The sequence below is a fragment of the Mixophyes fleayi genome, chromosome 2 (genome assembly GCF_038048845.1).
Source record: "Mixophyes fleayi isolate aMixFle1 chromosome 2, aMixFle1.hap1, whole genome shotgun sequence".
Classification (NCBI taxonomy): Eukaryota; Metazoa; Chordata; class Amphibia; order Anura; family Limnodynastidae; genus Mixophyes; species Mixophyes fleayi.
This window is the reverse complement of record NC_134403.1, coordinates 362,319,556-362,341,987: the sequence shown is the minus strand read 5'-3', so window position 1 is coordinate 362,341,987 and position 22,432 is coordinate 362,319,556. Positions and strand designations below refer to the sequence as shown.

At 40.4% G+C, this 22,432-nt stretch overlaps 1 protein-coding gene across 4 annotated transcripts in view; it reads left to right on the top strand.

The window, feature by feature from the left end:
- The window catches only part of DSCAM (DS cell adhesion molecule), a 397,849-nt gene that overhangs the window by 74,277 nt on the left and 301,140 nt on the right, over positions 1–22,432 (top strand). For all 4 annotated transcript variants that reach the window (XM_075197270.1, XM_075197269.1, XM_075197271.1 and 1 more), the window contains exons 2-3: positions 7,434–7,751; positions 9,405–9,542. In XM_075197270.1, the coding sequence (XP_075053371.1) occupies positions 7,434–7,751; positions 9,405–9,542 (456 nt within the window). The remainder of the gene's footprint in view (positions 1–7,433; positions 7,752–9,404; positions 9,543–22,432) is intronic.

Here is a 22,432-nt window from a genome sequence, read left to right as displayed (position 1 = left end):
ACAGTTAAATCAATTAAATTAATTAAAACAATTAAGGCACTCAGTTGGTTAGAGATATTGGTAGAAAAAACAATGATCAGATGCAGATAGAAAAACACAGACATAGACATAATGTATGCTGTGTTAAAATTGGATCCTACAGAACAAATATGCTTAGTGATGAATATAAAAAATATAACCTCAGTACGTGGTAGTATATGCTAGTAAGGTAGCATGGTAGGAACAATAGGTGTGATGGGGATCTAAGTAAAAATACAACAAATCAATATCTATATTCAGTCCCTTCTGAGTCAGAGTTTTAAGATTAAAAATCCACCTAGCTTTCTCTTTTGAAATAAGTGATACATAGTCACCACCTCTCCATGGTTTAGTGACTTTGCAAATCCCTATGTACTGAAGGGTGGTTTGATCATGATTATGATGTTTGAGGAAATGGCCAGAGACAGTGTGGTTCTCTGACTGGTTCCTAATGTTGCGTATATGCTCGGATATTCAGACATGTAATTTCCGAATGGTGCATCCAACATACTGGAGACCACACAGGCACTCCAGTAAGTAGACCACACCCATAGTGTCACATGTGATTTTGGTTTTAATTTTGTATGACTCCCCTGTAATATTGGATCTGAAGGTGGTAATGGGTTTCAGTCCCTTATGTTGAGTTGTTAAACAGGCCTGACACCTATTGCAGAAATAGAAGCCCCCACTATTCTCTTTGAGCCAACTTTGTTGTTGTTCTTTCTTTATTGTGGGGATACAGCATTTTACTAGCTTGGAATTAGGGGAGTCAGATTTTCTGTAGAAGATCTTAGGATGGTCTGGAAGGATATCCCTCAAATGGTCATCCATCTGCAATATGTGCCAGTGTTTTCGTACAATTCTTTCAAGTTCCCTATGGTTAGAACTGTACTTGGTGATGAATACAGGTGGTGGTGGATCATCTGTATCAGTGCTGGATATCTTTGGTGTGAGTAAGGTTTCCCTGTCTAGTTATTTGACTTCCTCAAATGCTATATTGATTGTGTTTCTATCATAATTTCTTTCAAAGAATCTGTTTTTCAATATTGTGGATTGTTCCTCGTATAGCGCCAGGTTGGAGCAGTTCCACCTTATTCGGGTAAACTGACCTTTGGGTATATTGGTATGCCATCTTTTCAGGTGGCCGCTAGTTGCTGGAATGTAAGAATTGCAGTCCACCGGTTTGAGAAAGGTCTTGGTTTGAATATGGTTATCTACTGTAGCTATATCCAAGTCTAGGAACTCCACCCTAGTGTCGCTAATCTGAGCTGTAAATCGAAGGTGAAAGTCATTCTTGTTGAGATAACCAAGAAACTCTTGGAGCATGTCCATGCTTCCAGTCCATATGCATAGGACGTCATCACTGTATCTGTACCACTCTAAAATGAATGAACTGTATGGCTTATTATGCCAAATGGTGTTGTTTTGCCAATAGGCCATGAACAGGTTCTCGTAACTAGGCGTGAACTTCGCGCCCATAGCTGTTCCGCGAACCTGTTCATAGTAGCCCCCATTGAACCAAAAATAGTTATGGTGCAAGGATAAATCAATAGCCTGCATAATAGATTGTATTTGCTCGGGAGGGATGTCTGTCTCGGTGGAGAGGATACGCTGTACATGCTTACATTCTGCCTGATGATTTATAATAGTATACAGTGAACAGACATCACATGTCATTAGTGTTCCATTCTATATTCTGCAAAATTTGTAGAACGTGTCTGGTATCTTTGAGATAACTCCTTTGATTGGTGACTACCAGTTGTAAAAAAGTATCAATGTAGCTAGAGAGGTGGGTAGTAAGCGATTCAATACCGGAAACAATGGGTCGGCCAGGCGGATGAGTGATAGATTTATGTATCTTGGGCAAACAGTATATGACAGGCAATCTTGGGTGTTGATTTAATAAAAACTGATATTTCGTTTTTGAAAGTATGCCCTTTTCTAGTACTCCATTTAGGAGTACAGTAAGTTCTTGTTTATATTGCTGAGTTGGATCCCCCGGCAAGGTTTTATAACAACAAGGAAATCTCAGCCCCAAATAAATGACATAAATTCTCAACCTAACACTACATCTTGCTTAACTTAGATCTGTTATCAGGCCCATGTAATTCCATCACATTTAAGATGATTCTGATTGCATGTCTCGAAAGTTGTGCACTCACTGAGTGGCCAGGAGTAAGTTTGATGGTTTATGGCCACATTGCTAGAACCACAGTGTTTTATGTTTTCCAAATGCCTAGGGTTGAATTTTAGGACTAGATATATATATATATATCTATATCTATAATATAAATGTCTAGTGGCGTGTGTTAGTCTGTCTGTGTGTGTAAAATATAAAACCAAGCTGCAGCGCCACCTGCTGGGCGGAGTTATACACTGACCTACTAAATTCTTAGTGTGTGTGGAAAAAAAAAATTGTTAATTGTTAAAAGTGTTTATAAAGATTTTAAAGAAATATATATATATTTCTTGAAGGAGAAGTGACAGTTGGGAGTGGTTGGTGGTTGCCGGGGGTGATAGTGGGGAGTGGTTGGTGGTTGAGGCCTGGGCTATGGCCCAAATGCATGACAAGAACCTTTTTAACACCTTAAGTAGCTTGATTTGACTAGAATGCATGAGTATCATGCACGGGTTAACTTGTAATATATATAAGCCTAGCGGCGTGTGTTAGTGTGTGTGTGTGTGGAAAAAAACTATTTTCTCAGAAAGGGCTCATCCAATTGACCTGGAATTTGGTATACTGACATTATTTGACAAAAAAATTATAATAGTGAAGTCAGTTAACTTCCATCATCGCCCCTTCCCCCCGTGGGAGGGGTAGTAAAGGCTAAATTTACCAGTTGAGAGCTCAAACTCTTGACCGTGTGGGTATTTATTTACCAGAGCCTGTGTTTGGTCATGGACAATTGTATGTCGCATTTTCACGAGTACGGAGAAGCAGTGATGTGAAAGTGCAGATTATGAATACTGCCCTTCAAGGAAGACTGATTGAGCACAGCGATAAGGTGTTTGTCAGAAACTTTGTGTATCGAGAGGTTTTAGAACAGTAAGACGATGGAGATTAAGGATGTAGCGAAGAAGATGAAGGATGAGGTGATGGAGAAGAATTATGAGGTGGTGACTTGTGGACAAAACCACGTTAAAATAGGGCGGTTACGTCGGGAAGTAACGCTCTTCCCCTGAGGAGGCCCGGCCTAGCCCCAAATGCATGACCTTTTTAACACCTTAAGTAGCTTGATTTGACTAGAATGTATCAGTATCATGCACGGGTTAACTTGTGTGTATATATATATATATATATATATATATATATATATATATATATATATAATGTGTGTGCGTGTGTGTGTATTTATATATTTATTTATGTCCGATTATTACAGATCATGAGTATTAGCTACATTTGTCTGGGTACAAGCTAATATATTAATTTCTGGTTTAGAAGAGGCCATCAAATGTTTCCTTCATCGATGTCAACATTTCACCTGCCATGGCAACAAGTGTGATGGCTCAACAATGGCGCTGCTGATTTTTTAATTGACATCACTGCCACTAATTGCAACCGCTGCTTCCTTTGCCTGGTGTCTTGAATAATAGTGTAATTGGTGTGCATGTTTCTCAACCAGATCCTCAGAGCAGGGATACAAAGCATGAGACATTAGGAGGTAATTAGAGAGCGCATTTTCCACCTCGTATACCACCAGCAATCAACCAGAACAGGGGAATCTGTGCTTTATCAGTTTATTCTGATAGATATCAAACAATAATTAAATACAAAATTGCAAACAGCTTTTCATACAGTTAAAGGGTCAATCCCAAATGAAGACATCTGACTCCAAGGGAAAATAGTATTCAAATATCAGATTTTCTGTTGATAATCATGAAGAACACTGAAGTGAACCTTTTGGAGTTTAATACAGGTGGAAGCAGATGATAATAGCTTGGTGTGATAACTAATATAGCGTGAAATATCTTAGATCTTGGCCTCAGTTTATTCAGTCAACTGTCAGATTATTTGCATGGGTCAAATCATGTGACCTGTAAATAGTGGTTCCCTATTGTACCATCTAGAAATTCCGATGCTACTTTGTGTAATTAGTCCCATAGTGATCATGTGATATCCCTTACTTCATGTAACAATTTATAAGTGTTAATATGTCAAGAAGACTTTCATATTTGAATTACTTATTAGTCCTTTGATTTGTCGTATGTCCCTGTAGCCTGGGCAGGTGGAAGTGTACCTGGTGCCTTTCCACCTCAGCTGAGTAGGTGGCGGGAGGCAGAGAAGGTGCTCTAACAAACAGCCTTAGTTCACAGCATTGTAGCTTCTTGCTCTGCGTGTAGCATCATAAAGTGATATTAAATCGGTATGCGTAGGCACTTATACTTATATTTATACCTTTAACAGGTATAGCACAAATGTATTAAAAAAATGACAGTGAGTTAGCTATTGAACCTGTGAAAGTGTTAGCAGTCAGTTAGCTGATGTGAATCCGTGCTATATAGTCAGTGTCGGACTGGGGCATGAAGGGCCCACCGGGGAACTGCAACGCTAGGGGCCCACCAGAGGGGGTGTGGCCAGTCATTATAGAGGCGAGACTAGACGCTAGAGGGGGAGGGGTCAGCCCACGAAGTACAGCTAGCACCATAGTGTAGTATATAAAGAATGCAGTGTGTGTATAAAGAGTACACAGTCTGACCTGCCCCTTAGATTGGGCAGAACAGTCACCATAAATCGGGATTGTCCCACTAGACCAGGCTTGGCTAACCTGTGGCACTCCAGGTGTTGTGAAACTACAAGCCCCAGCATGCTTTGCCAATATATAGCAGCTTATTGCTGGAAGGGTGTGCTGAGACTTGTAGTTTCACAACACCTGAGTGCCACAGGTTAGCCAAGCCTGCACTAGACTCAGAATATTTGACAGACTGTCCTACCTGTTCTTGTCACTTTTACCACCTGTAGCTGCTGGTTTCTTTAGTTGCTGCTTGTCTGGATCTTGGAATGTTGAGGGCCCTATTTGGAAAAAATAATGGGTACATTTAGAAGATTCCAACCAGCCCTGGCATTAAATCAATAGGACCAAAAATTAATACTTAGGCCTTCCTCCAGCCCCAACATTAAAGTTATAGTATTCCCATTTAATAAACCTATTTCCCTCCCTCCAGACAGCCCCTGCAATAAATCGCATTTATGTATACGTATAATAAATATACCTATTTCCCGCAACCGTCACTGCCATTAAATAATTCATATTCACATTTAATTAAAAGCCCCCAAACCACCCCATCTTAAATTAAATTGTCCCACCTTCACCCTACAAAGAAAATAGCACCCATTATTTAGCTACCACCTACCACACACACATTACATTGCCACAAGCCCGCTGTGCCATCACACACACATTACTGTGCCCCTTAATCACCATGCTGGGCCTCCTTATGATCACACTGCGCCCTCCATGCTGTTTTTGCCCCCCCTTCATCACCCTGTGTCATGCTGCTTTTGTTCCCCCCTTCTCCTGGCCCCCCTTAACTCTGCCATCATGCTCCCCCTTCACTCTGCCTTCATGCTCCCCCTTCACTCTGCCTTCATGCTCCCCCTCCACTCTGCCTTCATGCTCCCCCTCCACTCTGCCTTCATGCTCCCCCTCCACTCTGCCTTCATGCTCCCCCTTCACTCTGCCATCATGCTCCCCCTCCACTCTGCCTTCATGCTCCCCCTCCACTCTGCCTTCATGCTCCCCCTCCACTCTGCCATCATGCTCCTCCTTCACTCTGCCTTCATGCTCCCCCTTCATGCTCCCCCTCCACTCTGCCTTCATGCTCCCCCTTCATGCTCCCCCTTCACTCTGCCTTCATGCTCCCCCTTCACTCTGCCATCATGCTCCCCCTTCACTCTGCCATCATGCTCCCCCTTCACTCTGCCTTCATGCTCCCCCTCCACTCTGCCGTCATGCTCCCCCTCCACTCTGCCGTCATGCTCCCCCTCCACTCTGCCGTCATGCTCCCCCTCCACTCTGCCGTCATGCTCCCCCTCCACTCTGCCGTCATGCTCCCCCTCCACTCTGCCGTCATGCTCCCCCTTCACTCTGCCGTCATGCTCCCCCTTCACTCTGCCGTCATGCTCCCCCTTCACTCTGCCGTCATGCTCCCCCTTCACTCTGCCATCATGCTCCCCCTTCACTCTGCCTTCATGCTCTGCCTTCATGCTCCCCCTCCATTCTGCCATCATACTCTGCCTTCATGCTCCCCCTTCATGCTCTGCCATCATGCTCTGCCTTCATGCTCCCCCTTCATTCTGCCTTCATACTCTTCCATCATGCTCCGCCTTCACTCTGCCATCATGCTCCCCCTGCACTCCCCCTTCAGGCTCCCCCTTCATGCTCCCCCTTCAGGCTCCCCCTTCATGCTCCCCCTTCATGCTCCCCCTTCACGCTCTCTTTCTTTCTTCCATTCCCTCACTTACCTTTTCTATCTGATTCTATCTTCTCTTCTGTCTTCTGTCTTCTGTCTGCGGCGCTCCTCACTGAATGTCGGGCGTGATGACGTCATCACGCCCGGCATTCAGTGCGCACGGAGCCGGCGCTGCAGACACGCAAGGTTTATTTTTTTTTTTTTTTCTTCAGTTACTCGCTCCCCCACCAACGAAGAGGGGAGCGATCAGGGTCGGGGCCTACCGGGGGATAGACCGGTCCCCCGGCGGGCCAGTCCGACACTGTATATAGTGAGATCAAAGCCATTTGTTTAAAGATTGTCAATAGTATAATAATTACTAAGTAAAGCTGGGTACACACTACACAGTTTTCATCCAATAAACGGCTAAATCAGCCGACATACGACCGCTCGTTCAAAAGTCGGGTCAGTGTGTGCAGTGACACAATGGTCGAAAGTCTGCCCAAATGGACGATTGTCGCCTCATTTGGTTGGTCGTACAGTTTAATATTTTCGTTCCAATCTCGTTTCCGCTGTGTAGTGTGTATAAACTTCCGACCGATCCACAACAGTGAGTACGAAATTACAGTCATTGCTCACGACAACATGGCTGTAAAAAGTCGTTAAAGGGACGTCTGCTCTTCCCTTTATCGTCCTAAACAAGGCTAGTGTGTATGCAGTCCATGGACCGAGCGATCGGAACATCGATCGCATGTAAAATTGATCGGCATAAAAAGTTGGTGGAAAATTCTGTAGTGTGTACCTAGCTTTACTATGGATGTGCCAAAGTTTTTCTGACCAGCAGCTTCAATGTATGAAATATACGTTACTTGTTTTGAAATCTTTTTACAATATATTTTTTTTTATTGAAAATGTACTTTTGTGAACAGAAGAGTTATCATTTAAATTATATGAATCATGCTTTAATTCTACCTACAGATCTTGAACTCTCTTTACAATGAATGTTTTCTCTTTTCTTCCAGTTTCTAGTGAAGATCTACATGCCAGCCTATATTTTGTCAATGCATCTCTGCAAGAGGTAGTATTCGCTAGCACCACGGGGGCCCTGGTACCCTGTCCTGCGGAAGGAGTCCCCCGTGTGATGCTCAGATGGTACCTAGCAACGGGCGAGGAGATCTACGATGTCCCTGGGATCCGCCACGTCCACCTCAATGGCACTCTCCAAATTTTCCCCTTCCCTCCTTCAAGCTTTAATAACTTAATCCATGATAATACTTACTATTGCACAGCTGAAAACCCTTCAGGGAAAATCAGAAGTCAGGATGTCCACATTAAGGCCGGTAAGCATAATGATTTCAAGTATTCTGGTTTACTTTTTTTTTATATTTATTGGAACATTTGCATAAGAAGTACAAATAAATAGTACAAGAGAAAAAGCCGTATCACTGATGCACATAAATAATTAACCTTAACCCAAATGCCCTACGCACCCAGTAGAGAGCAAGTTGCAAGTGTATAGGATGTGTGCCAATTTTTAATATATTAATGTCATTAACTTTACAAATCTTACATTTTGGGTAGATGATATAAATTGAACCCAGTGTGGATCTTGGTGGCAAAGGTTCTGTAACTTTTTATAGTGGTGCAATATTACTTCTGTTCTATCTGCCAATTGTCTCTGATTTCCAGGGTTTACATATTTGTAAGTGGAAATGTTGCTTACAGCTGGTCCAATTTTCCTTTCTGCACTTTTGGTAGTCAATATCCTAAGGTCACCTTCAGGAAATACCAATTACATGGTAGTCCTTTCAGTCAATATTTTACCCACAGGGGTTTCAGAGTATTGATACAGGCCAGTGGTGGCTGTTTCACCGTTATCCAGTGTCATTATTACAGGTTACAGGTTTTCTGTTCAGCATTTGAAGCGCTATATGGAAATCTTGAATTCACTTCTGGGAGACGCCGATAAGGGTGAAACAGTTTATATGTATGGGATTCTGTGCCAGCGCTGTCCAGTGTAATGCTCTGAATGCCAAGTTAATACAATATTACCCCAAAGGACTTCCATTTAAATGGACTTTCCCAGAAGTGATTTCTCTCTAGAAAATGTTGGTTATTTGCATATTTTTACTAAAGACTTGCTAAAAATTGTCTCTATTCCTGGTATGTGTTTCTGTGAGGTCTTATCCCTGTCCGCTCTTATGGTGTGGGCAGTTCAATGGGATACAAGTACTTAAAATACAATCTATGTATATTTTAATCGTATCTAGTAGCCTCGCACGCTATATTGTGGGTATGTATTTGTATGTGTGTGTGTGTGTGTATGTATGTATATATATATATATATATATATATATATATATGTATATATATATATATTGCACATAAGTATGTTTTCATAGTGTACCTATATTAGTTTGAAAGAGTATATTTTCAAAATATTTATAACAGCGTCCCATAAATTTTGAATTATTGTACCTGATTTTATTTATAAAATATTATTTTTCCCCGGTTTTTTCATTTCTGTAGTTAATGAATATGTTGGGCTGATGCTCCAGGAAGTACTGGTCATGATAATAAAGACATAGCTGCCTACTGTCCTGGGAATGTCCAGGAAGCTCCTTAGTTTCAGGACTCCACCCTCCCGGTTTCTGCATCACTTCACCCTGAAGTACCAGGACAGAGAATTGATGATCTGTCATCATGGCCCCGCTGCACAGTCATGGGCAGGGCCATAGTGACACAAATATTGTTATCATGACCCCTACGCTTGTTCCTTGGAGATCTGGGGGGGGGGGTCCAAGAAATGGTCCAGTATGAATATAGAGGGAGGGAGTTCTTAAATACATTTTAAAGCTACAGTATATCCACTACATTTTGAAAAAAAAATCTAAACACATGAGAAGCTGGTAGAGATCACACATTGATATGCTGTACATCATTATTACATTTAAAAAACCTCATTTTATAAAGTGAATTAATTTTGTGTTTAGTTTTACGAGAAGCCTATACGGTCCGAGTGGAGGATCAGAAAGCCATGAGAGGCGGTGCAGCAGTTTTCAAGTGCATTATTTCCTCCCCGGTGGAGGCTCACGTTTCGTGGGAGAAGGACACAGTCTCTCTTGTCTCAGGTAGGTGACCTTTATTATCTGCTGATATTCCACATGAGAAGAGGTATGGTTCCCTGTCATGCCTGAAGATTGTATATATTGCTTTGTTACTTTGTGTTTTTACATTCTGTTCCAACTACCAGTCCATCTGATTAATTTCTTCTGCATTCTTCTAATTAGGTTTTGTCTCCCAGGGTTACTAAAAGTTCCTGTTAATGTCTATACCATGCTATGCTTAAGCTGAGCTGTTCAGTTTTATATTACATGGAAAAAAACAAAACAAAGAACACTACACTAGCGCCTAGTGTTTCAGTGCTTATATGTTATAGCCCTCCTATTAGCCGTACACAACATTCTGTGAGTTAAACCTACAACAAAACAGCCTATCAATACACTAGGTAGGTGACAGCGCTAAGACTGTTTCCTAGTGAATCGATTGGCTGCATACTCATGAATTTTGGCTCAGCTCACAAAATGGCTGCCTGTTCCATGCGTAAATGCAAGCTACGCCTTATTAGCGTGTTCGGATTGGTGAAAGAGTAGAGATTATAGCACAGTGATTTTGAGAATACAAAACCAGGCACATTTCTCCACCCTTAATGCTTCCCTTCAGCATAGTGTGGTATGTAATTAATGAGCGTTTCTATAGAACTCTGTTGTATTTTACCCAGTGTTTATGCTTCTGAATGCTGCAGACAGTGTGGAAATAGACACAAAGCGAACGTTTGTCAGAAAGTGTACAGCTCCATTTGTGTGCTTTTGATTTTTTTTTAAAGGACTATTAGTGCCAAGGCTAGTTTAATAGTCTATAAGAATGTATGCCTGCACTGTACGAGGCCCTAAATAAGTAAAGTAAATCCTTGGTCAGCAGGAAATGGAGATACTGGCATGTGGTCTCTACCTGTTGGTTGTCAGAGACAGGCACTAGGCCACTCCCACTCTGCCTTTCTGATATGTCTCCTAGACCCTGGCCAGGATACCAGTCTCATGTGAGAGCTTTCTAAAAACATCAAAAGAGTAAAGAGACTGAAGCCGCAATCTCTGTCCATTTGTTCAACAGCAAATTGGTGGTAATTTTGTATGATTTGAAGTATTGTTTCACAAAAGCATGTCAGAACAAGGCAGTGCCATTTTTGCGGTTTAGAGACTTAATTGTGTTTTTGTGCGGTGATTGGGCCTCTGTGCTTGTGGTTAGTGAGAATGTCTGTCTGGTTGCTTAGCTACAAGTGGACATAAGTTATATCTTATTCATTCACCACAGGTTCTAGCTGTAGATAAGAGTATCTGGCATATTGTTGGGTCAAGTTATTTTCTATGGGTGGGTTTAGGCAACATGTGGCCTTTTATCCTGACGTGGCACTACAAGTCCAAGCATGTCCAGAAGATGATGTGTTCACATACTCTTACTTAGAGAATATAGCTGGGGTCTTTAAAAGAAATTAAGATGATTCCACTTTCATAGTATTACAAGTATCAGGTATGTGTGTGCATATATGTGTGTGATAGATAGATATAGAAATAGACATATATAAATAGATAGATATATATATATATACACGTGTGTATATATGTATGTGTGTGTGTATGTGTGTATATATATATATATATATATATATATATATATATATATATATATATATATATATATATATATATATATATATATACAAAAACAGACATAGATCCTCTGCACTCACCATGTGGGGTGCAAGAGGGGGTTGCCCACATTTTATAGACAAGAAAACAGGGATACTCTGCACTCTCCAAACACATAATTAATGCTATACCAAGTACTGTTCTATATTAAATACAGGGAATGTTAGTTCCACATATTGCAATATATGTTAAGCTGACCAACTGACGCCAAAGTCTTCCCATTCTGGTCAGTCCTAACATGATCAAATGAAATGCTATTTTATCTGGGCTTAAGGCTTACCTGCACACAGCTTTTGTAAGTCCCATGACTCTTGCACCCCATTTCCTACATTCTTTACATTTATTAATTCCAACTTGTGTCAGGTGAGTCCCAGGTCTCCCATGGCTGCTAGTGCTTGGGAAAGTCTTACCTTTAAAAGCTGTGTGCAGGTAAGCCTTAAGCCCAGATAAAATAGCATAGCATTAGATCATGTTAGGACTGACCAGAAGAAACAAAAAATGTAAATATAAAAAAAGGATTTTTATGTCTGCAGAAATGTTTGTTTTGCATTTTTTTGTAAAAACTATTATTGTTCTATGAATAATTGTTTTATAGCCAAGTTTGATTTTGAGTTAGCTATTTAATAACATATTATTATAACCTGTCATAGTTTCACTGATAAATTTAGTCAGTAGCTGTAGCACTTTTTTTGTTCCACTTTCCACATTTGAAATACTATATTTATCTTTATATGGCAAATCGTGGAAAGATCATCATCACCAGCTATTTATATAGCACCACTAATTCCGCAGCGCTGTACTGAGAACTCACTCACATCAGTCCCTGCCCCATTGGAGCTTACAGTCTAAATTCCCTTCCAATGGTTGACTGGCATTCGCACCTGGTGTCTCCACCCAGTAATGATTCTTCTTTCATAGGCTGGGCAGCAGGGTGGCTCAGTGGTTAGCACTTCTGCCTCACAGCACTGGGGTCATGAGTTCTATTCCCAACCATGGCCTTATCTGTGAGGAGTTTGTATGTTCTCCCTGTGTTTGCGTGGGTTTCCTCCGGGTGCTGCGGTTTCCTCCCACACTCCAAAAACATAATGTTAGGTTAATTGGCTGTTAACAAATTGACCCTAGTCTGTGTGTGTGTGTGTGTGTGTTAGGGAATTTAGACTGTTAGCCCCAATGGGGCAGGGACGGATGTGAATGAGTTCTCCGTACAGCGCTGCGGAATTAGTGGCGCTATAAAATTAAATGGTGATGATATTACTTTACATACTGTGATGTTTATGGTTTTGAATTTGTGAAGGTACCTCCTACTTTGGGGCTCTTATTTTCTTTTATATGTTCCCCTTCACCTTTTTTGGTTATGTGTCACTCTCCCCCATTTACCATATTATTTATTGCAACTTGTGGTAACTTATGGAATACATGTGCAAATGCGAAATAAAAATCCTGATAGATGGTCCAGGCTAGTACCCACAACCATTCACTGACTAAAAAGCTAGTCACACAGTTGGCAATCAAGACGTTTGTTTATTGAGCTGAAGAAGTGGTTCAGTCATTTGGTTGTTGAGCGGCTTCCATGTTGGATAGTCACTGCTGAAACAAGAGACAATCAAACCAAATCATCTTGGTTATATAGAGTTGTATTTTATTTACATATACAGTACAGTATAAATGACCCACTTTGAAAAGATTATATTTGCAGCTGCTTGAGATGTATTTGTTATTTAGAGATTCTATTTTGTCACTTTCATTAACATGACTAAATAGATGCTTTATCAGTTGAAAGTGTTTTTTTATTCGTTTCGGTCAGTTCCACTTTAAGAAAGCTGTTTTCTAACTGGCTGCAGAAGATCCCTTTTTTACTAGAATAGATTATGCACAACAGTGATCCGGGGGATGACTAGCCCACTAGTGCGGAATAACCTGTGTATAATTAAGTGGCTTAAATTATTTATGCCCTCTGCTACTTCAGAAGCGCATCATCGATGTGCATGTCCTGAACTGTCTTGCTATTAAAAGTAACCATTAAAATTACAACGCTATACTCAATCCAATCACAACAAAAACTCTATAGTTAATTTTGTATCCAATCGTTTATAAAAAAAATATGTAGTTGTGAATGGCTGATTTACTTCGTTTTTTGGAATGTAAATACACCCAGCCACAGCTGAATGGAACATGCAAGAACAATAGATGATTATGCAATACTTTCTTTGTATAATGATTGTAATCACATAGACCAGTAATGGTCAACCTGAATACTTCAACAGCGAAATGTGCAGCCCACCAACCTTCTTATTGCCCTTAATTTCAGGAATGAAATATCGACTCAAAAACGTCCTGGGCACACTCACATTACCAATACTTGTGAGTGTACACTCTCACTTGCTCCAAAATTCCTTCACATGCCCTCAGACCCACACGTGTCACAAAATGTACCCACATGCTCAGACCCCCACATGCCAACAGTTCTCACATGTACTTTCAAACATCCCTACATGCTACTCAGACCACCCCACATGACACTCAAACCCCCCACATGCCGAGACCTCCCCACATACTCATCAGACCTCCTCACATGCCCCTTGTATGCCCATTAGACCTCCACATGCCCATCAGTTCTTCCCCACAAGTCCCTTAAATGCCATCAGACCTCCCCGTATGCCCCTTACAGGCCACCAGACCTCCACGTATGCCTCTTACATGCCACCAGACCTCCACATATGCCCCTTACATGCCACCAGACCTCCACGTATGCCCCTTACATGCCACCAGACATCCCCGTATGCCTCTTACATGCCACCAGACCTCCACGTATGCCCCTTACATGCCACCAGACATCCCCGTATGCCTCTTACATGCCACCAGACCTCCACGTTTGACCCTTATATGCCACCAGACAACCCCACATGCCTCTTACACTTTTTTCACATGACTTCTTTACTTGTTATCCTTGTAGACAAAGATTTTTATAACCCTTGAAAGAGGTTAAATTTAACATGGTAGCAGGTCACCTTCATATTTGCATTTTCTGTTATTAGTCTTCCACTCTTTGATAAAAGTAGATGCCGTTCTCTGCCCTAAAATTTATAATAAACATCTGGAATCAGAGATGGTACCTGCAGTGTCTCTCTGTAAGTTAATATGAACGTCCTTCAGACCTGTTCTATATGGAACCTGTTATAGATGTTGCAAAAGAAGGACAGTTGTTCAAAACCTGATAAATGGCGGTACATTGACATCTGAGGTTCATCAGGCTATTTCATGCAGAAATCATATTCCAAGTGTTAGGAGGAGTTACAGTAACTTGTAACACACAACATAGATATTTTAATTAGACAAAATTATTTTGCAGCAGAGAGAGAGTATTGCTGAGTTTAGTCTCCAGTTGAGTTTCATACTCAGCAATTTCTGTTGTAAGAATAATAATGTCAAAGGAGAATATGATGCAGAATGTTATGAAGAAACAATATTGGGTATATGTTGACCCATAAGCCTGGTACATGCATTGTATATGGTAATATTCAGTTATTGTATTATAAAGGACAGGTTGCAGAGTGCAGCCTTCCCTTGGATTTGCACCACTGTGGGAAGTTTTGTTGGGCTCTGGACCCCTATGTGAGAGGTGAACTGTCTTTATGCCAGTCATTTGGTAGTTTATTTTTAAAGTAGAGTATATAGTATCCCGTATGCATCACATAGTGTAGGGCAACAGTGAATGGTTTGTTAGGGTTAAGCTGCCAATGATTACTCAGCCTGATGCCTGGATCATATTGGACAGAACCTGGTGCCTAGTGACTAGCATTGCTAGTTAATTTGGGCCCACACACAGCATTTTTTAACAAATGTATCCAGAAGACCAAATTTACTGCATAGATTGGACAGCTTTAGGCAATCTATTTGCACGTAATATTGAAGAGATATTTCTAGATACTTTATGCAGAACACCGAATTTATAGTATTTGTCATGTATATCACATGTCATGTCTTTCCACACAAAACAAAGCTGCATTCTTTTTTCCCCCCTCTAAATATGTATGTTGCACTGTGCGTGAATAAGATCTAGATATTGCTCCCCACAGAATATTATATGAATACAAGCTTGGTATATAGTGTCTAACACGCATGCGCATCATTGCTGCTAATGAATGCTGCTGCAGCGTAAACACTACTGTGTCTTCTAACCTTTACTGCAGACCTCAGAGAGCGAGACACAGCAGCGCGTTCATTTGATGGGAGAGTGTGAGCTGCACAAACTTGTCAGTAGAAGCAGGTCAGCAAGATTGAGCAAGGGGAAAAATCAATAAATCTTTGAATTAATCATGCAGCTGCCAGAGAGAATTATGGGTGCTTGAAATGAAGGCACTAGGTGTGTGTCCATAGCAACCATTTCGCTTTCTTCTTCACCAGCAGAGGTGGGCCTAGCTTTAGACCACGCCGGCTACATAATAAAAGGTCTTATTTGCAGTAGTTGATGGATTTAAGCATTGTGATGTCTTTATTAAATGCTAAAAGCCACAGTGCCATCTACCATTGTTAAAGATTGGATTCCAAGTGCTAACAATAAACAAAAAAAAACCCTTGGTCATTTTAAGGTGGTTTTGACCTTTTTAAATGAATACGTTTTTTTCGTTTTGTTTGTGCTGATTTTACCAACAATTGTAAGGACACGTGTAGCCACTTTTTTTTTGTCAAAACACATTAATGTAATTTATTAGTGAACATGTTGCTTGCTGGGACGTGTGTGTAGTTACTGTCTCATATTTACAGCTACAGTTCATGATTGTACAGATTTGTCCCTGGAAATGTCAGAATTCAGTATTGACTAATTGCACAGTAAAAATCTTCATTGTCTGCACATTGAATTCAGTTCTTACTATATATTCTTAGTGCTATGTAAGTCAATATGTATTAAATTAGCGTATTTAAAGGATGCCTAATCCCCAGAACTGAAATTTTCAGATATGAACCATGGAGGTAAGTAGCTTACCTCCATGGTTCATTGTACATTCCACTGCAGCTTTGTTAGAAAGTAAATGTATTGTTTCCCCATTCCACTGCAAACAGCGGAAGCTCTTTCTAACACTGTAGTCATTATAGTTCATGAGACATAACTAGCTCTGCCCCGGTGTAAGAATCCACCAATACACACGTCTGTAGAGCTGTCACTCACACTTTGCCTGTTTAGAGAAGCACCTCCCACCTAATATCGGGGCAACCTAAGGCCCACTGCTCAACTGCTCTGATACAGATAGACTGCAGGTTCATCCAACCTTGTGAATGCTCTAATGCTCTGATACAGACTGGTTACAGGTTGATTCAGCCTTGTGAATGCTCTAATACTCTGATACAGACTCGTAGCTTCTTTTTTTTACTGTATTGCTGGTTTAAATCTATCCCTTTACACCAACATTGTGACTGTTGATTTTACAACCTGTCTGCATTCCCAATGTGGACATTTTAACCCCTAATGAGCATGTCAACATTCTGAATGTCACCATATTCATTGTCAACATTTTGACTACGGGCCCTCTTACCGCTCTATGTGGTCTATGCATCACTAAGATGCGGTACAGCTAAAGATGCATCGCTGCACATCGCAGTGATGCGTATTTAGGTACCGCTAAGGTGCACCATGCCGAGGCTACTCTGGGAGCCCCGGCGAAGTGACCCCTCTCCTGCTGTCTTTTTTTTCCTGATTGCCGGCAGCTTAGCCCTGCCAGTGACAGGAGGAAGTACTGTGCGTACCCACTGTATCGGATTCTGCGAAGCCAGAGAGGCTTCAGCAGAATCCCATAGGAAATGACAGGTAACGCCATCCTGAGATGGCGTTACCTGTCCATGCAATGTAAAGCTTATCAAAGCTTCAGGCATTGCAGATCATCGCACTCCCTATAGTAATCTATGGGGACTGTGATGCTGCACGGTGTCAGCCTAAACGGCAGTTAATACATAGCAAACTTACTTAAAAGATGCGAAAACAGCCATTTACACATCTTTTAGGTACGTTTTTGCTTGATGCATAGACGCCTGTCTGTTCTGTATTACACAGTATTGTTTTATTACTGTGTTTGTTACCAATTGTAAGACATTATGGAATTTCCTGGCGCTATATAAATAAATGATGATGATCTTGTGCCTTTTCTCAAACACAGTGACACTTACATGACTACAGTGATCCAGATAATAATAAGGTACAATATTTATCACGGTAAAAATAATTTTTTATACATCTTTATGTTTGTCATCTTTTTGTAGCAATATGTCCTTCTGGGCTGTAGGTGAATGATGGACATCCAGTCTGTCTTCTCTGTACTGTCAGAATGTCAAACAACAATCTATATGTTCCAGAACTGTTTTGTTGAATGTATTATATAGTTCCATAATCAAAGTGTGGCACACAGAGAAGTACCCTGTAGACCACCAAATTGTTGCACAAGGAGTAGCTCACAAGTTGTGAGCTTGGTTTGGAGAGCAAGATATAGCATCAATAAATAAACTGCTCTCCCTTTCCTCATTGCAGACCACAGACACCTGTTACACTAGCAGGGCAATATGGTCACAGGATAGAACGTGCATACCCTTCATGTTGACACAGACACCCATCTCTTTCTGAGAATGTGAGCAAATCAGCAGCACTTATTTCCAGTAGTGCTTCATGCCTCAGTGATGTCAGTACTTCCTGGTGCACTGGTAGAGTGCATTCAGCTCACAAAGTCTCCACTGTAGTTAGGCAATGTGTATACTTTAATACCCACTGCTTTTACATGTTTCCTAAAATCTTCCCATCTTAGACAGAAAATCCTAGTGCACCTCAGTACTGTTGGAGTTTATTGGCCAAGTTTCACCATTTTTACTTTTTACTAAGCCATGATTTGTGGGGGAGTGAGATTGTGTTTTACTTAACTGTATAAACAACTGTAAAATATATCCTTCTCTTTAGTGCAATATATTGTTATCTCTGTCACTCTCTCCAAATGTCGTCTTTATCTTATTCTTACCAGACTGATAAGGACACTATTATATTATTTCACAATACCTAAGGCTGGGTACACACTACAGTGTTTTCAGCTATCGGGCCAATCACACTATAAACAACCATTTGGGCTGATATCACGTCAGTGTGTACGCTCCAAAGATGAGTAATTATCGTTCCAAAGCTCATCTCATTCAATGATGGAACGATGTCTTTCCAATCCTGCAGTGTGTATGTACTCAGGACCGGCAGTGTCCATAGATCTCTATGGAGTGTGCAGAGTCACCATCTTTTCAGTAGATGGTTATGACAGATGAAGAGCACAGATCTGACGGTAAAGCTTATTAATCAGGTTTAGTGTGTACACATGAATTGGCTGCTGATTGGTACTTTTATTTTTCTTCTTTTTTTCAGTCATTGGTAAAATCATTAACTATATCGCATCGGGAGAGATTTTCTATAGTGTGTACCCAACCTAGTTGCTGTTCTGCTTCATAGCTGGTTCCTCTATCTTAGTTACTGCAGCTGAAGATAATTATCCACAATATATTCTGGCATGGTCTGTAATCACCACCCCGATACCTAGCCCTGCTTCCATACAGAACCTGTCACAGGAAGCACCATATCTCTCATAAAAATAATGTATATATTAGATTAGAAGGTATTTGTTGTAGTCACTGTCTAACCTTTTTCGGTTCCCTTTTTTCTCTCATTGTTATTTGCATGAAAATGTAAAAAGTATTTATTTCCAGCAATGGATGATGGAGGGTTCACAGCACAATTTTCCTGCATCAGTGTAGCAGGAGCCTCATATGACTTCCACTGTCTGTGGCTTCCTGCTTGCCTGGACCCCTCTTCTCACATTATGATACTGCCCTCTGTAACACGCAGCTCTGTCTATTTTAGTTACTTTATATTTTTGTTTTTCTACTTTCCTAGCCTTAATATTTTTTGTGTATCTAAATATTAAAATTTCCACATGGGGAAAAAAATAATACTAGGAACAATTTATTCCCGTTTTTAACTGGATGCCCTCTCTGACTGAACGCTACGGGAGATAAGTCTATTTTCTAAATATATTGGGTTAAGAAAGCACATTTAGAGGGAGGGAATTGGGAATCATTGATACATAATCTACACAAAACAACCTAAAGTTTGTGCATTAGAATTTTTTTTTGAAAATTGACGGTGTGGCCGAGGTAACAGCTATGACAGGCTTAGACAACCCATGTTTCTCCAGCCGCTGTGGAATGCCGAGACATGCTGAGATCTGAAGTTCCACAGCAGTCAGTGGGCCAAAAGCTATCTACTTCTCTATGCCTCTTCTACGTGCATTTGCATTATTCCTGCGTTTCCTGTTTTCTTGAAGCCATTATTAAATACTGAATTTTACTGACATTAGTTTGAATACTTTGTTGCATATTGAAGTTATGCAGTATCAGTTTTGTTGCCTTAATATAGTCTGTGAAATATTTATATCGCCTGTTCACAAGAGTAGTGCGGAACACAAGCCTGATCTTTTTTTCATCACTTGATATTTGTAAATACCCCGGCAGAGGCATCTCTAGGGGGTTCAGTCACTTTGCAGTCCTGAAAGCAGCTCTTGAGCTTGCTGCATTTTACTGACTGGCAGTTTTGTTCTAATTAAACCTCATGAATATGAAGATTTGTGTAGTATTCCCATGTTGCCCCTGGTTAGGGTTTAGCAATAAGATTCTGTCTAAATTCATTGCAATCTATTAGGGTGTCACTTTCACTCAGTCCTAACACACTGTTACTGGATTTCTGCATCCATCACTTTAATTTAAAGGGGAAAATTGGAAATTCATGTGCACAAAATAGCCTTAATGATTCATAGGCTAAATGAACAAAATGATTCAAATGCCTGTATATAAAAAATATATAACTTTCCAAACATGTTATTTCATCAGTGACATTATTGTATATTGGATAATGCTTTATAGTTGAATTGTAGATTCTTTCAATAAGGTGGCAAGTTATTCCTTGTAATACACAAGTAGTAGTTTTTCGTTTGGTTTTTAAGGGTTCGGGGACAAAAAAAAACTTCAGTAGCTTTCCATTTTTCAAAAAAAATTATTATATATATATATATATATATATATATATATATATTTGTGAGCAAGAAAGGGAGGCTCACTTTTTTGGGTGGGTGGGCCAGAGCCTATTGACGGCGATTCATCTCTGTTGTCTCTGGATGCAGTACATAAAATGGAAGAGGTAGCCGTAAAGCTCTAACTACAACTGTGAAATATACTATTATCTTTGTCAGTTTAGCAAGGATGTATCCTTAATTAGACAACATAGTGAAAGATATTTTGAGGTTTTTACAACGCTATCCTACCATTCCCCATTGTCTACATTCCTCATGTTTAATAGGTATTTTGGATTATAATGTAGGCTTAATTGATGGTGGTTTCGAGATAGCAAAGAGTTGTCAAACTCTGATATTTCTTTTGAGAATCCACAAAGTCGTCCATGTGTTCGACTCTTAACAGGGAGCAGAAGTGTTTGCTTCAGGAGTGTGTCTGTACCTTCCACAAATTTTGACCATCAATCAATATATGGTATATTCATCAATGGTTAGTGATCTGACATGTTTCAGGGATAGCCAGGCTATAAATAAATTATTACTTTGTTAAAAACCCGACTGTTCAATCTTTTGGTGTTAAATTATTCACATAAAATTAGCATGAAAAAATGTGTTTAAAAAAGTCAAATTCCCAGACAGATCAAAATTCATGTAGTGTTAATCAAAAGTTTGGTTTAACCAGGAGACACTTAAGCTGGGTACACACTACTGAAAATTGCTCCCGATGAGATACCTGTAACGATTTTTACATACAAGTGAAAGTCCCGATGAGCACGATTCGTGTTCACACACCTACTCGATTTACCGTCAGATCTGTGCTGTTCATCTGTCATAACCATCTGCTGAAACAATCCTGACTGCACACTACATAGAGATCTATGGACACTGCTGGTCCTGAGTTCATACATACTTCAAAATTTGCTCGACATCGTTCCATCGTTAGTGATTTTTAGTCAGTTTATAAAATCAAATCAAATGATACAATGTGCTTTGGTACGATAAAACATGATCGTGGGATTGTAAACACCAATGCGATATCGGAACATGATAGTTGGGTGAAAGCACATAGCCATTTAAAAACACAATGCCATTCACTGTTAGCAGAGTTTTCCTCAAAAACGACAAGTTATCAGAATGGTTATCTAGAAGCCCCGTCCACACACACTGCCCTACTAAGAGAAGCATGCCTAGTGCTGGGGCATACTTGCCTATATTTTGGAGAGTAGGCAAGTATGGCCAAGTGGACAGGTCACTTTTGGGAATAAATTGGGGCCTGAAAGTGTGTTTGGAGTGCACACGCAGACCCGATTTATTGGTATGTCTGATGGCAGTCCATTACGAACTATTATGATTTAATCATTATTGGGTGTGATGCTTGTTTTGGTGCCACACAATCTGGGATATCTGGTCAATTTACCAATACCATCATTGATGATAAAGCATTTGTGGGTGACTTAACAAAACACATGGTACATTATTTATTACCCTTTATTTATATAGCACCACCATGTTGCGTAATGCTGTACAGCGAATGTGTAATCATTCACATCAGTCCCTGCCACACTGGTGATTACAGTCTAAGTTCTCGAACACACAAGCACATACACACACTAGACTCCATGTTTGCCAACAACTAGTTAACCTACCACCATGTTTTTGGGATGAAATTGGAGCACCCAAAGAAAACCCATACAAACATGTCAGAATCTAACTCATGGCCTCAGGCTGTGAGGCAGTAAGGCTAAGCACTATATTGTTTTGTTCTGGACTTTCATGCATAAAAGCATGTGTAGCTTGACCATTAGTTGCATGCATGGGCATTGGTAGCTGGGTGAAAATCTCTGGATAGTATTAGGTAAAATATTTGCGGGAACTGGCAGGAAATGGGAGCCAGCAGGGGACAAGGGCAGGGTGTAGCTCAGGTTAACATACATGATATTGACAATTACCATTGTAAAAAGGTTTTCAGCCTTGAAGAAGCGAGTAGCAAACCTCGCTATGTGTAACTATACCACCTAATAGTCAGACCATGGCAATTAATTCAGCTAGTGGGTCTCCAATAGGTTCTGGAAAACGGGGCTAATCATCTTCATTATAACAGTGTGGAGGCTATTTTCCCTTTAATTAATCTATATAAATATACTTACAATGGCTGCCGATGTTGTGCAGCAGATT